At 39.4% G+C, this 13,045-nt stretch overlaps 1 protein-coding gene across 3 annotated transcripts in view; it reads left to right on the top strand.

Annotated features, from left to right (window-relative positions):
• Positions 1 to 409: 409 nt before the first annotated feature.
• The window catches only part of wdr70 (WD repeat domain 70), a 96,256-nt gene continuing 83,620 nt past the window's right edge, over positions 410 to 13,045 (top strand). The window contains exons 1-5 of one of the 3 annotated variants that reach the window (XM_066712177.1): positions 410 to 495; positions 1,081 to 1,140; positions 1,622 to 1,705; positions 2,094 to 2,199; positions 2,508 to 2,724. In XM_066712177.1, the coding sequence (XP_066568274.1) occupies positions 471 to 495; positions 1,081 to 1,140; positions 1,622 to 1,705; positions 2,094 to 2,199; positions 2,508 to 2,724 (492 nt within the window). In that variant the 5' untranslated portion in view covers positions 410 to 470. The remainder of the gene's footprint in view (positions 496 to 1,080; positions 1,141 to 1,621; positions 1,706 to 2,093; positions 2,200 to 2,507; positions 2,725 to 13,045) is intronic. The other 2 variants (XM_066712176.1, XM_066712175.1) reach the window with 2 other exon arrangements.

The raw sequence follows: 13,045 nt of genomic DNA, 5'->3' as shown, positions 1-13,045 counted from the left end.
CGGGTTTCCTGCTCAATATCTATGGTCAATTTCGTGCGTCATGGGCGTGTGCGCTGCTGCGGGTGGAGGACTAAAGTACAACACAAAAAACTACTACTTTGGTATAAACGTAGAGATATATCTATGTATATTTATAAAAATAACACTAAATACTTAAAACCCAATGCGCAAGATAACAGACATATTTTGCACGTTTTGGCAGAATAACTGCTGGGCAATAACCACACTATCGAGTACATGTTGTCTATATTTTCGCGTATTTATTCATTTATATGAATTGATTCATATTTTGATCTCATTAACATCATTTGTCATTGATATATGAACTAAGAAATACAAAGGCATTGGCGCACAGCTGTCACCAGGCGGCGCAGTCCAATCTGGGGATGCCATTTTCAGTGCGCGTTGCTGCTCTTTACGGGGCTCTCTTTGTTTAACCGGGTCATGTAAATTTTGTAAACTTGGAAAACATGGATAGTCGTGGAGATGAAGAGAGTAAGAGAAACATATTTGATTTATAATGTCGAGAAAGTGTCCCAGAACCCAGAACAGACTTTTTTGAGGGGATTTATGAGCAATGCATCTCTTCCTGTATGGCATTATTGTCCAGAACAGAATTGCGTTTGCATGCGATAGAAAGAATGGACAGCAACCGATGGTCCTTTAAATCTGTAGGCTGTGTGCTTCATTAAACCCTCATTAAAGTTAGCATGAATCGCTGTATTTATTTATTTCCTGCTATTTAAAGTTTGAGTTGAGTGACCCGGTTTGCCACGGTGCACAATAAAGTAAACATGCAACCCTACCATGGCAAACTACGAAAAAGCAAAAGTAAATGCATAGCTAAGCATGGTGAAACTGAAAAGGTGTACTGTTAATATCTCTTATCCCCATATAGAATGGAAATTGAAATTGATATATTTAAAACAATTTACTAGATTGTTCTTTGCAGAGGACAGAAATGTTTACCCGAAACATTGTCGGCATTGTTTCTGCAATTGTATAAAACTAGCAAAAAACAGACTTAATTTAAAACCCTTGCTCGTTTACCTGCTGACTTTCTGCTCCTTTACGCCACAGCATCTGGCCCGTCTGGCAATGAAGCAGACATGGCTTCTGTCATGGGATTCTCCGGATTTGGTATGTGGAAGAGCTTATTAATGTGCCAACGACTAAACCTTACTTATGAATCGGTCCTTGTTCATCCCACAGTCAATTCAAGTACACATCATCATCGTAGTTAAAAAAGAGAAGAAAAGATTAGAGACGCATGATGGCGAGGATGTTGATTTTGCAGCTGTTTAAATGTGAAGTGATATTGAAAACGTGCTAGCTTCATGTATTACATTCAGATACAGCAATCACCAAAAACTGCTGCTGAAATTAAAAATACTTATTTGGTCACTGTTTATGCCCATGGAGTCTTTCTTGAGCAGCACCATCTTAGTATACTGTACTTAAGTCTTGCAGTATGAATGTTGCATTGCTTTTACATTTATACTTCAGTGTGCCCAGTTACATAGCTGTGGTTTCTGTACTGTATCTGCTCACTGTTGTTTTAATGATCATTATGCAACACAACGAAAGGGTAAAAAATGGGTGATATGTATTATTATTATAGGAAAGAAGGCTCGAACCTTTGATCTGGATGCCATCTTTGAGCAGACCAGAAGGACAGCCATTGAAAGGAGCCAGAAAGCAATCGGTAAGTTCTGGTAGCTGGTGTTTCGTGGAAGCCCTTTCTCCAGTCTACCAGTGTGTGGGCTTCATTCAGGTGCATGTTCCTCTCTGAACAGAGGAGATTTCTAAATCCTGAACTATGTCGATAAAGACGAGACAATACTACTTCAGGTTCAACAGTGTACCCACAGTGAAATCTGCTGGCCGGATACACAGGAATATTTCATTGGAATTGCATGATTACTTGAGGTGTGAGGAGCACTCAATGATCAGGTCTCCGTGTGTTCCCAGGAGATGTCTTTTAGAACATTCAATGTCCAATTGCACATCCATGGACACACAGGTTCTATGTGTTGTCCAGCACTCTCCCACTGTCCTCCAGTGCAGTGTACCAAAGCTCTTTGTCCCCTCAGAGGAGCGAGAGATGGAGGATGTGAGGAAGCAGTGTGCAGAAGCCTCTGTGTCCAGCAAGACGTCTGGACCTTCTGGGAGAAGTAAAGCTGTCCCATCTGCCTCCAGGTAAACTTGATTAATTTTACCTAGGTTGAGAGGGGAATCTAATGTTTCCCTTGGTTAAGAATCTGTCGAGCAGCATATTCTGCGCTGACGCAAATTCGTACTATTTTGGCTGTGATCAAACTGAGACCTAGACCAAATCAAAACATTGGCTTACCCATGAATCGCAAATTACAAACTTGTTCCCTGTCATGGTTTATTTCATTGTGAGAGTCCACTCTACACTACTTAAAAAAATTATTAAAAAAACACAATTGGGTTCAAGTTTTTAAATTTGTAAGTAGGTCAGTCTATCAGGGCTCTCTCCCCAGCAGCAGGACGCAGGAGAGCGCGAGCAGCAGTGACAGCGAAGAAGACTCTGAGGAGGAGCAGATAGGACCTCCCCTGCCCCCTCAGATGGCACGTGGGGGGACAGCAGGAAAGCAAGAGTCTGATGGTGATGAAGAGCTTGTGGGGCCACTGCCTCCGGGATCCAGAAAACAAGAGGAGGACAGCAGCGATGAGGAGGCTGCAGATGAGGAAGATGATGTAAGCAATAGCTGTTTGATATATTATCCCTGTACATCAGGATTCTTTAAATTCACTCCTCGAGGGCCAGAGCTCTTATGTTTCTCATTCTGCTAGTTAATTGAACTAATTATTCACTTAACTGGAACAGGTCTAAACCCTTTCCTGGTCGTTAAGTTGGTGTTGGTTTAAAGAGACCCATAAAACCTGGTGCATTGTGGCCCTGAAGGACTGGATTTGAAGAACACTAGGCATTCATCTGTTCCCCCAATCAGCAAAAAAACCAAACCCTATCAGTTTAATAAGGCTACTGAACACAAAGGTTTTTTTGCCCTCTTGGATGTTATTATTTATGTAATTTTAAGTAGAGGCGATCATGCTATGATAGGCCAGAAGCTGGATGAAGAAAGTGTTGCAGGCTTCAGAAATCTCTGTGGATAACTTCCATATTGAAAAATATGAGCTGGTTCCCAAGTTTGGCTCAAGACCTATATTTGTACCAGGAGAAAATAAGTGGAGTGGGAATGGGTAGGGGATTACGGCAGACAGGTCGGGTTTTACTGTGCACTGTGTGTGAAAACACTGGGTGGCGTTGCCTGATTACATACCCTGAAGCCTTCAGACAGTGTGATTAAAAAATGTGCAACCCATTAAGAGCTGTGCGGCTCTGGGCTGGTGTCGGAAGTCCTCGCCTGTCCTCTGGGGCCCTGGGGGTGATTGCCTGCTGTTTGTCGCCTGTCTGGCTTTTGATTTGTACAGTTGGGGGAGAAGTATTTCATCAAGATGGGATTGTGCTAAAAGGGCAGGCTGTGTTCACAGGTGCACGAACACGGCTTGACAGGCAGACCCCCAGGGGGCAACGTCAGACAGAATCCAGATGCAAGGTTTCCTCAGATGGAGCTGGGCTTTAGTTACAGCACAATACTACTTCATGCTCCTCCCCAGCTTTGTGTTTCTTTGGGAGAAAATACCCATATCTCCCCTGCCTCTGTGGGAAGAGACCAAGAATGGAAGGCATGCATAGGCAGTGTCTTCTGTAGCGTTGTTGTGTATATTAAAGTTCTTCTGCTTTATATTTGAATGCTTTGTGTTTCCAAGCGTGTGTAGTGCCATTTCTCCAGTAAAACAAACTGTGTTAATAATACATACACAAGTTAATCCAATAAGAAAAGGCCCGAAGATCAACTTCAACGTTGCCACCTCTTCAGCTGCCGTTGAGGTATTAATGGTGGGCCTGGGCATCCAAGAAGAGAGATAGGCTAACCCCTTAATTTACTGTGGTAAACTATAAAGGGTGGTTGCTTAGTTCAGAATTACACTGCAGTGAGTTATACATGCTGACACAAGCTCTTAAATCCTGTCTTAGAAGGTAAAACCATGTTTTGACCCTCTTATTTTAATGAGTTAATGGGGTACTGTGATATTTGTTGCATCTTAGAATTTCAGTGTCAGTTTTCCACGGTATGCGCTTCATCATAATATGAATTCAGCCGGGGACCTTTTTTGTATGTATTTTGACCACAGGGGGGCAGGACAGTCTGTGTTACAGAGGCAGCAGGTTTTTTTTATGAAAACATGATCAGTAGTATCTCATGATTGTAGTCATGATGTTTTTATGTTTAGGCAAAGAGATGCATGCTGTAAACTGAGGAGTGTGTGTACCTGTAAAGTGTATGTATTTTTAGGAGCCCCTAAATATTCTCTTCCCTGTTACAGTGCTTTTTCATTCACTCAATTTATCCCGGCGATCCACACTATAAGCAGTGCAATCAAATAACTCCGTTAACTGGTACATTTTCCAGTATGGACGGCAGTGGCCCATGCATGGAATTAATTGTTGCAGCTGTTTGTTATGAAAACTTTTCTTTATTAGTTTTCTCTATATATTTTGTTTTTGTCAGCTATATTGTATGTTTAATGTAAGATGACTTGAATATGCGTTCACAGTACTGAATGCCACTTTTTTTGTATGTAGTGCAGAAGTATTGATTAAGTTTGTTAGGCTTTAAAATGCACATACTAAATTAACAAGATTAATAAGAGTAGATGCTGAGTTTATATATGTATTGAAAATCAGAAAGACACACTTGGGGTTCTGAGCTTTCAATCTCTGGACTAGTTTCTGCCATGTCTGCTCCCAGGAGACTTTCTGTCAGGGGCTATGAAATGAATTGAATCATAATTGAGCCCTAAATATAGTCGACCAGATTGCTAGTGAAGGGATCATTAGAGGCAGATACTCACCCTTGAAATTCAAATATTCAGGCAGCTGCTGCCAGCATAAGGTCCCCCTTAACAGTATGAATGCTTTCAGGAGGATAATTGCAAACCACTGCAGCTTATATACTAATTTATATACTAAGTTCAGTTCTGGTTTCTACCGATCAATGTAAAAATACATTAGTAAAAATACTACTACTAATAATAACAATAACCAATCAGGGCAAAATAAATTGTATTTATTTTTCAGTATTATTAGCCACATGTGGAAAAAGAAGCTCTTCAGTGGGTAGAAGTAGAGGGGTAAACCAACAGCGAGAGAAGGTGAAATGTATTAATTTAGGGACTTTGACAATGACTTTGGATTGCGAACAGGACTGATTGATTTGTGCTTGTCTAGTGCTGTTTGTTATTTCCAAATGTTTAGTGAGGGTTATGTTTACTTAGACTCAAGAAGAGCTAGGTTTTTAGTATAGTTTCTGTATGTCTGTCTCATCACTCACCAGTGTGTAAATGTTAAATATCAACTCCTTGCACCATATTTCCCCAACATTGTGACCCTGTATACTTAGACCCACACGTTGTCACAATAAAGAGAACAACAGAAAATTTGTATCACTTTAGATGCATATAAGTATAGTGTCTCCTCTTTTTCACACTAGAGAGGGACTTACAGAGTAACAGGTCTCTTTATCCAGGGCCATGTTGGATAATGCATACCTTGGACGAGCACTCATCTTGATGCAAAGCAGGGGGGGCAGTTTTTGTTCACTGTTTATGAAACGCGGAGCACTTTCCAGTTTTGGCATCGGAACAGTGGCGCAAGGTTGAGTGCACTGCGAGTCCGTGTGAATTCTCCCCGGAGGATGAGATCTGATGTTTTTAAAACGGATAATTTCCTGGGTTTTCAGACGGGATGTTCTTATTCTGCGGTGTGACAATGACTTCATTTCACTTTATTGTTGATTGAAATCTCTTATTTATATTCCTCGAAAGATCTACACGGTGGTCAGGGGATGGTTTTCATCTACTTTGGCGAAGTGTCTCGCTAAACTGAAGGTGATATTAGCCACCATTTAGCCTGTGACCTTTGAGTGCTCTGTCTAGTAAACAGATTCATTTTCTCCACAGAAATCAGTAGAACTGGCTTTTGTTTTCCTCTTTTCCCACAGCACCAAAGGCACAAATAATGTCTTCAGACCTCATCTTCAAACACATGCAATCACCATGAAGGATTTCTGTTTAGATCTTATTGTTGTAACTGTGGAAAACCCAAACGGTCTGTGTTGAAGTTTCCCAAAGAGGGAATTGCTTTTGTCTGTACTGTAGCCTAGCTTGTCATACATTGTTTATTCAGTGTTTTTTGGGGCCAGGACAAAGCTGCCTGTAAGGTCATTTGAAATATCTGAATCAAATACACGGGATCCAACATAATTTCCATAGTGATAACTAAGTTTAATTTATACAGTGCATCTAAGGACATTCATGGTATGCGTTATAGAACAATCAGTGTACAGTGTCAGTGGGAGTACAGGGTGATTCATAAATTCGCACGTCAGAGTTTATAGTGGAAACTTATGGTCCATGGAAGATGATATGCAAAGAAGAAAATCCCCAGGAATACATACACCACTCTGATGCACCGTTACTCTGTTTAAATCCGGAGATGCTTTCTGAGCAGTGTGTTGGATGGGGCTCAGCTCGGTCTCCAGTGAATGTGAATTTCATTCTGAGCTTGATTATTCTTAATGTTATTATGATTGTTCCCCGGTAAGGTGTGGCAGCGGAAGCAAACTCTATTTTTTTTGGAGTTTCATCTCTGTGCCATTATAAACAACATCCAGAGTGTCTTTTGGAAATCCTTACTATTCCTTTAATTTGTCAGCAACCCTCCTACATGGAAGTAAAATCATCCCCTGCAAAACATTTACGTGCTTATTTTGTTTCGTGAAGTTAATCTAGATCAAGTTTCTGCTCTATAGCAAATAGTCTAGAATTCAAATGAATGGTGAATAAAGTTTAAATGATCCAGCACACTAGTAAGACTTCTCTTTGGTCTTGAAATGAGCAGATTGTGAGGGGACTTGACTCAAAAGGCACAGGTGCATGTCAAAGGACAGGTGGCACTTTTTGACATGGTTGTGAGTGTCTGCATCCAAATGTCCATCAGTGTGGTTGAAGCTCACTGTTTTGGAAAAAACAACAAAGAAGTGGCAGAGAATATGGTATTAACTAGCTACTACTAAACAGATTATGAAAATGGGATGAATTACCTCATCATGTTAATTAATGTGATTGTGTTCTTAAAACCAACACATAATTCCAATCATTTGCCAAGGTGTCTTTCCTCCTGTGCTCTACACGGTTGCCTGCTGATGTTTCTGATTAGATAACGTGTATAACAGACTCTCTCAAGACACCTACTTATGAAATGATATGTATGAAATGATATAATTTGTCACAGGAAATTATGTAAACTGCTACTTAAATTGTAAATTGCCCTCAGGACAGATTATTTAACTCTGACTGAATACTAATAGCAGTATGGTTATTATTCATTAAAATATATATGTATAAAACAAATCTGTTTGCAATCAGTGGTTCATTTTTTAAGCTTTTCAGATAACCTGATTTGTGTCCTCTGGCTTAATCTGTTATGTTTCATTAGTTTAATAGAGTGTCTGGGGCTTTGAAATTTCTTGAAAGGGAACCTCAGAATAACTTGACAAGGGTGGAAGGCCAGAGGAAGAAGCAAAGATTGCATCTGTCTTGTTAGGAACGTAATGTAACTTGTCATAATTTGTCTGGAATCTTAATAGCTGTTTGTGAATGATTCTGAAGGTATGGGAAGAAATGTAGACATGACTAGGACTGTATGTATTCCACTGAGGTATCTTTGATAACTTGTCTGGCAACTGAAATTAGAGTTATTCAGCTCCCCTCTTTTTCCAAGTGTTTCCAGTATGGCTATCCATGTGTATTCATTCACATATAATTTGTTCATGTTTACAAGTGAATATTACAATTTTAAAAATAATAAACAGATGCATAATATTTGGACCATTCCAGTCCACAAACAAATCAATACAAATTATTGCATTTGATTCTCCGTCTCCTTGGTTAATGTGTTCTTCACCTCAGTGAGAGTCATTCCAGATGCCATGCTGGGATTGCAGTGGATCGACAATGTGGATTCTGAGGAGAGTGATTCCAAATAGTGTTGAAAGAAGAGGGGAATGCAATTGAAGCAATGATGATAATAATAATAATGAGGTTGATGATTCATAATAATATTTTAGGTGAATAAGAGATTAGACTATTAGCTATTTTCACGTGTGTTGGGTTCTCGCCAGCTAGAGCCCAGAGGGTGCTCTACTGTACAGGGGTTTTATTAACCTGGGTCAAAGTTGGTTCTCCCTCTCTCACTTTTCAGCTATAATTTTCTTATTCTACTTACTTAATATTAAAAACAACAATTTTTAAATGCTCAGACATGTCTTTTTGCTGTCTGATGCTCAGCCGTGTAAAGTCATTAAATTCTAATTTGCAGATTAGCTATTTACAGGCATGTCACACTTCGTGACAGTCTTGGGTCATGTCACATTTCATATCGCAGCTAAAAGGCCCCGTTTAGGGTGTAATTGATTGCTAGTGTGAGAGAATTACTAATCAAAGCTTAGAGAGATTGGAACCAGCTGTGTAACTCTGATAGGAAATGGGCCTTCCTTCCCAAAGCAGAGGACGCACTGCTGTTTTTCTGTTTTCATTTTCTTTTTCCATTTTGCCAAGATTTATTAGTTCATGAGATGCCCTCTGCCTAGGTCCCTCCAGGACTCTGTCAATCTCCGGCCTGTCAGATTGTAAATTCCTCTCAAGCGTTGTCAACCTGTGCAAGTCAGAGTTTCAGCGCCAGGTGTACAAATATTTTGGAGCCATGCTGTGAAGAGGATGTAAGGAATGGAAAATGTATTAATATGTTTTGAAAAACAGAAACAATAAAATTGTAACATGAAATACTTTGGTCACATTATACAAGAACATTACACACTATTAAAAAAAACTGCAAAATCCTAGCGAAGTTTAGACGGACGAACTACAGACCATTGCTGGTTTACTCAAACTTTAACACCCTGATCTTAGTATAGCACATACTCAATAGTATGTATGAACTCAAGAGTGGTTTGGAACCGTTTTGCATCCAGTTCACAGCAGATACTTGGATGGCATTAGTCTGTGTGGTTCTATGGGCAAACTTGAGCAGGGGTAATTAACCCCAATTGATGGACTTCCCTGGAACAATCCATCTGCTGATAGTTCCACCTAGTTGCTAATTTGCTGTTTCCCCTGAAATTCAGACACCTTCTGTCCTTTCTTTTTAATGGAATGCTTTCTGTATTACTACAACATTGACCCAGTCGGAATGCAGGTGTATTCAACAGAACAAAAGGAAATCATCTGAGTCATTTTCAGGATTTGTCATAATCTCTGTTTATTTCCACTTCACTTAACAACTTTACAAACTCTCAATGTATTTTGACACTCTTTATATACTGTATAGAAAGGGATTTATTTTCTAAACATACAGCAACTGTTGGGTTTGTGGTACTCATTCTAACTTTGGCATTTGTTTTAGTAAACATTTCAAATGAACAGAGGGGGGAATACAGCTGTGAAACTATTCTCTAAGACATTTGCAGGCAAAGGAGAAAAATGTTGGGTTGGTTAAGGAAATGGTTATCATTTATTATTAGCAAAATTAGTTTGATTCGTTTTCCATTGTATTCAACACACCTTTAGAAGGAAAGGTTTGAAATAGTTAATTCATTGAGTATCCATCCAATATCACTTTCAATGACAAATTATTGCCTTTCCAATATCAAGTCATGTGGAAGAATAACCTGTAGGTATGATTAGTTTAATCAGTGATGTCACAAGATTTACCCAACCAGTGTACAATTAGAAACTTGAAAATATGCGTCTCCTTAGATAAAATAAACGTCCTGTACTTAAGCTTCCATTAATCTATTTACATAAAACAAATGTCCTCTATCTGAAGAGTTTATAAACAAAATGGAATAAATAGTTACAGTGGTGGACAAAAATACTTTGTCATCCTGATTTGGACAGGATTACTGCCTCGCTTTAATTTTGAGTCGGATGGCTTGCGTTCTCAGTCAGCTGAAGAAATTATTGCCTTAATTATGGTCTTCCCTCACATTTTAAGTAAGAATCAAATTCGGCTCATATCTTTAAATTTAGGATTCCTGCTTGATTATTTCCTGTTGACTTTTCCATTCATCATCAATAATTCAGCTGAGCTGGACGTATGGATTGAGACGCACCTTGAAGTGGCTAATGAAACGAGTTGCAAGATATAGACTACAGCTCAATTACAACAGAAATGTTCCCAAGCTGGACAGTATAGTTAATCTGTATCAAAAAGTACCCAGAAACCATGCCTCTTGAGGTTCATGGAGTCAACCCTGGCTATGTACAATTTCCCTTAGATTCCTCAGGTGAACGAGTGATCTGTGCCATTCTCCGTCGTGCCTGATCTAAACCACCCCGATCATCTGCTGGGGCATGAATTGAACTACTGAGTCTAGAGAGAGTTTTTGGTTTAAATAAGGATGACATTTTTTTTTTAGAATGTACATACTGTCCAAAAACGAGCCGTAATTATGAAGGAGCCAAAGATAAATCATTTGCTTTATGATATGTGACTTAACATTTTTTTTCTCTCCCTTCCTCCCCCTGTAATCTACCTTGATGACAAATCTGGAGTTTGCCTGTGAATCAAAAACAGTATAGCTGTTATATTTTGTTATCGTGATAATGGTAAGAATTACACTGTGCAGTAACACACTTTATTATTCCCATAAGTGAGGTTACAACATCAATCATCTGTAGCCCTCCCTAACCTGGGCCCTCCCCCACTGCACTTTAACAGTTTTGTCATAAATCTGCAGTCTATGTCATGTCATACTTTGGAATGCAGCAATAACACATGTATTCCGAGGAGGGGGGACATTGATTTTGCGCAAGGGGCTGGGGAGACCCAGGAGAAAGGCAGGCAGCTTAACATCTGGCTTGGACAGACCCCTCAGCACTTCTGGAACGTTTTTAATATGTTGGGTCACCATCACGTTAGTGCCAAAGACCACACGTAAGGAAAGGAAATTCGGAGAAAGCAGAAAATAAAGAAAAATTAAATAAAAAATAAACAACCAAGAAACCTCCTTATATTATCTGTAATTTGGAGGGGAAGATGCCCGGATTATTTTACAAATCATGCACTCAAGCAGTTGCACAAAATAACAACAACCCCATTAATTGTTTATCTTCACATCCTTATTTATAAAGGGAAGCATGGAGGATGGTACACTTTGGCCATTTTCTTCCACCTGGGGCTTTTGGGCCCAGGGGGGCTTCTTATAAGTGGAATTGTATGTTGGCAAGACGGCAACTCAAAATGCATTCTGTAGGGTTTTGTATTATTTCACGGAAGCTTTGTTTCTCAGTCTTTCGTTGCTGTAGCTTTTTTTGAATGTGAGAGAGCATCTTTGAGCAGTCAGATGGCCTGGGCATACAGTTGCACTCAAAGTGTGTTATTTGATACCATAATTGTAAACTGTTAAATTTATTTAATTTATTTTTCTTTTCACATATTATCTCTCATTATGTAAATTGCAGGCAATAATTGATCACCAGTTCACGGTTCTTGATATTGAAATGAATATGCTAGTGTCAATGTGACTGAGATCTGAAATTTGTCTGAATTGAGAGTCACACTGTCACAGTCCCCTATGCCCAATTTTAATATGAAATACTTGCATAAATTGTGATTATTTTAGTTTTTTTGTATTATTTTTTGTACTTTTTTTTTCTCACCAAAAATGTCACTTTTGGTTGCATTTCAAATTGGTAAATTGCCAACGTACAGATAATTTCAAGAGATGAATGAGTACCAGAAACAGAAATCAAAAATACGACTTACCTTGACATGAAAACATTAACTTCATGCTTGTTTGTAGTTTGTTTTTCAAAGTCAACAGCAATTACCACTTTAGTTTCAGCAGAGGGCCTTGAGATATTTTACATGGTAATTACATTCCTGACTGAAGACAGAAGGCACTTAACAGCAGAGTACTGGATGCTGCACCTTTGGGATCTTTCAAGTTCAAGCTTGATGAAGGTTTTGGATCGATATGTTTCTAGGAACAAATCTGTTGAAACAACAGAAGGTGACCTTAACTCCCGGTGACTTTGCTTGGTTCCAGCTGACTTGGTGCTATTCCCTCAGTGTTACCTACTTGCTCTGTAAGATTCACTATCTTAGTTTTTTTAAAGGAAGCTGACTTTAAAACGACCTAGTATTTGAAAGACACTGTGGAGATTAAACAATGATTTAATGGTTATATGGTAGAGCTTTTTATTGGCAGACTTGATGGCAAAAGATGGTGAATTGTTGTAGAATGAAAAAGTGATATAGATGCCTACAATGAATAGATACATAGGTTCATTATTATAACTTAACTAGACTTCCATGTTTTTCATACATCGTTTCATGTGTACAGAGAACTGTTCTGATTTTTGATTTAAGAATTATACATCTCCTGGGGCTTTTCATTAAATTTAATATCTGTTTTTAAGTCTTCAGCGAAGTCAGGTTTTGAATCACCAGTCTCAAACCTCTCTGGTGTTTCTGTAGTTGAATTAATGTTGGAGGTCAAATGGCGAACTTACCAAGCTACGGCTGTGTGGGAGAGGCGGATTTCAGACTAACCTTGCTCTCTCATACAGGCAGATATTTAGAGGAGGAATTCTTGACAGAACGATCTTGATGGCTGTACTGGGGCACAGCTCCCAGCGCCACTCAGTGAGAAGTCTCATTGTGACCAAACATATGCCGGGTCCTTTCTGCAATAAATGTCTCTTAAGCCATGTGATCGGTTACTGCTGACAATGTGCAGGCTACAGGAATTCCCAGGTTTTCAATTTGCAGCCCCGGAGTGGGCGTGATGATTGATTGCGTTAACGGACTTGTCCACCCCACTTTATGATTTCATCTCAGCACTGGAGGCCAGGGCGGCTGGCCTGGTGTGAGGGCCTTAAAGCAGTG

This window comes from Amia ocellicauda, chromosome 8 (genome assembly GCF_036373705.1).
Source record: "Amia ocellicauda isolate fAmiCal2 chromosome 8, fAmiCal2.hap1, whole genome shotgun sequence".
Taxonomy (NCBI): domain Eukaryota; kingdom Metazoa; phylum Chordata; class Actinopteri; order Amiiformes; family Amiidae; genus Amia; species Amia ocellicauda.
The sequence above is the reverse complement of the archived record's forward strand: the minus strand, read 5'-3'. Positions and strand labels throughout refer to the sequence as shown.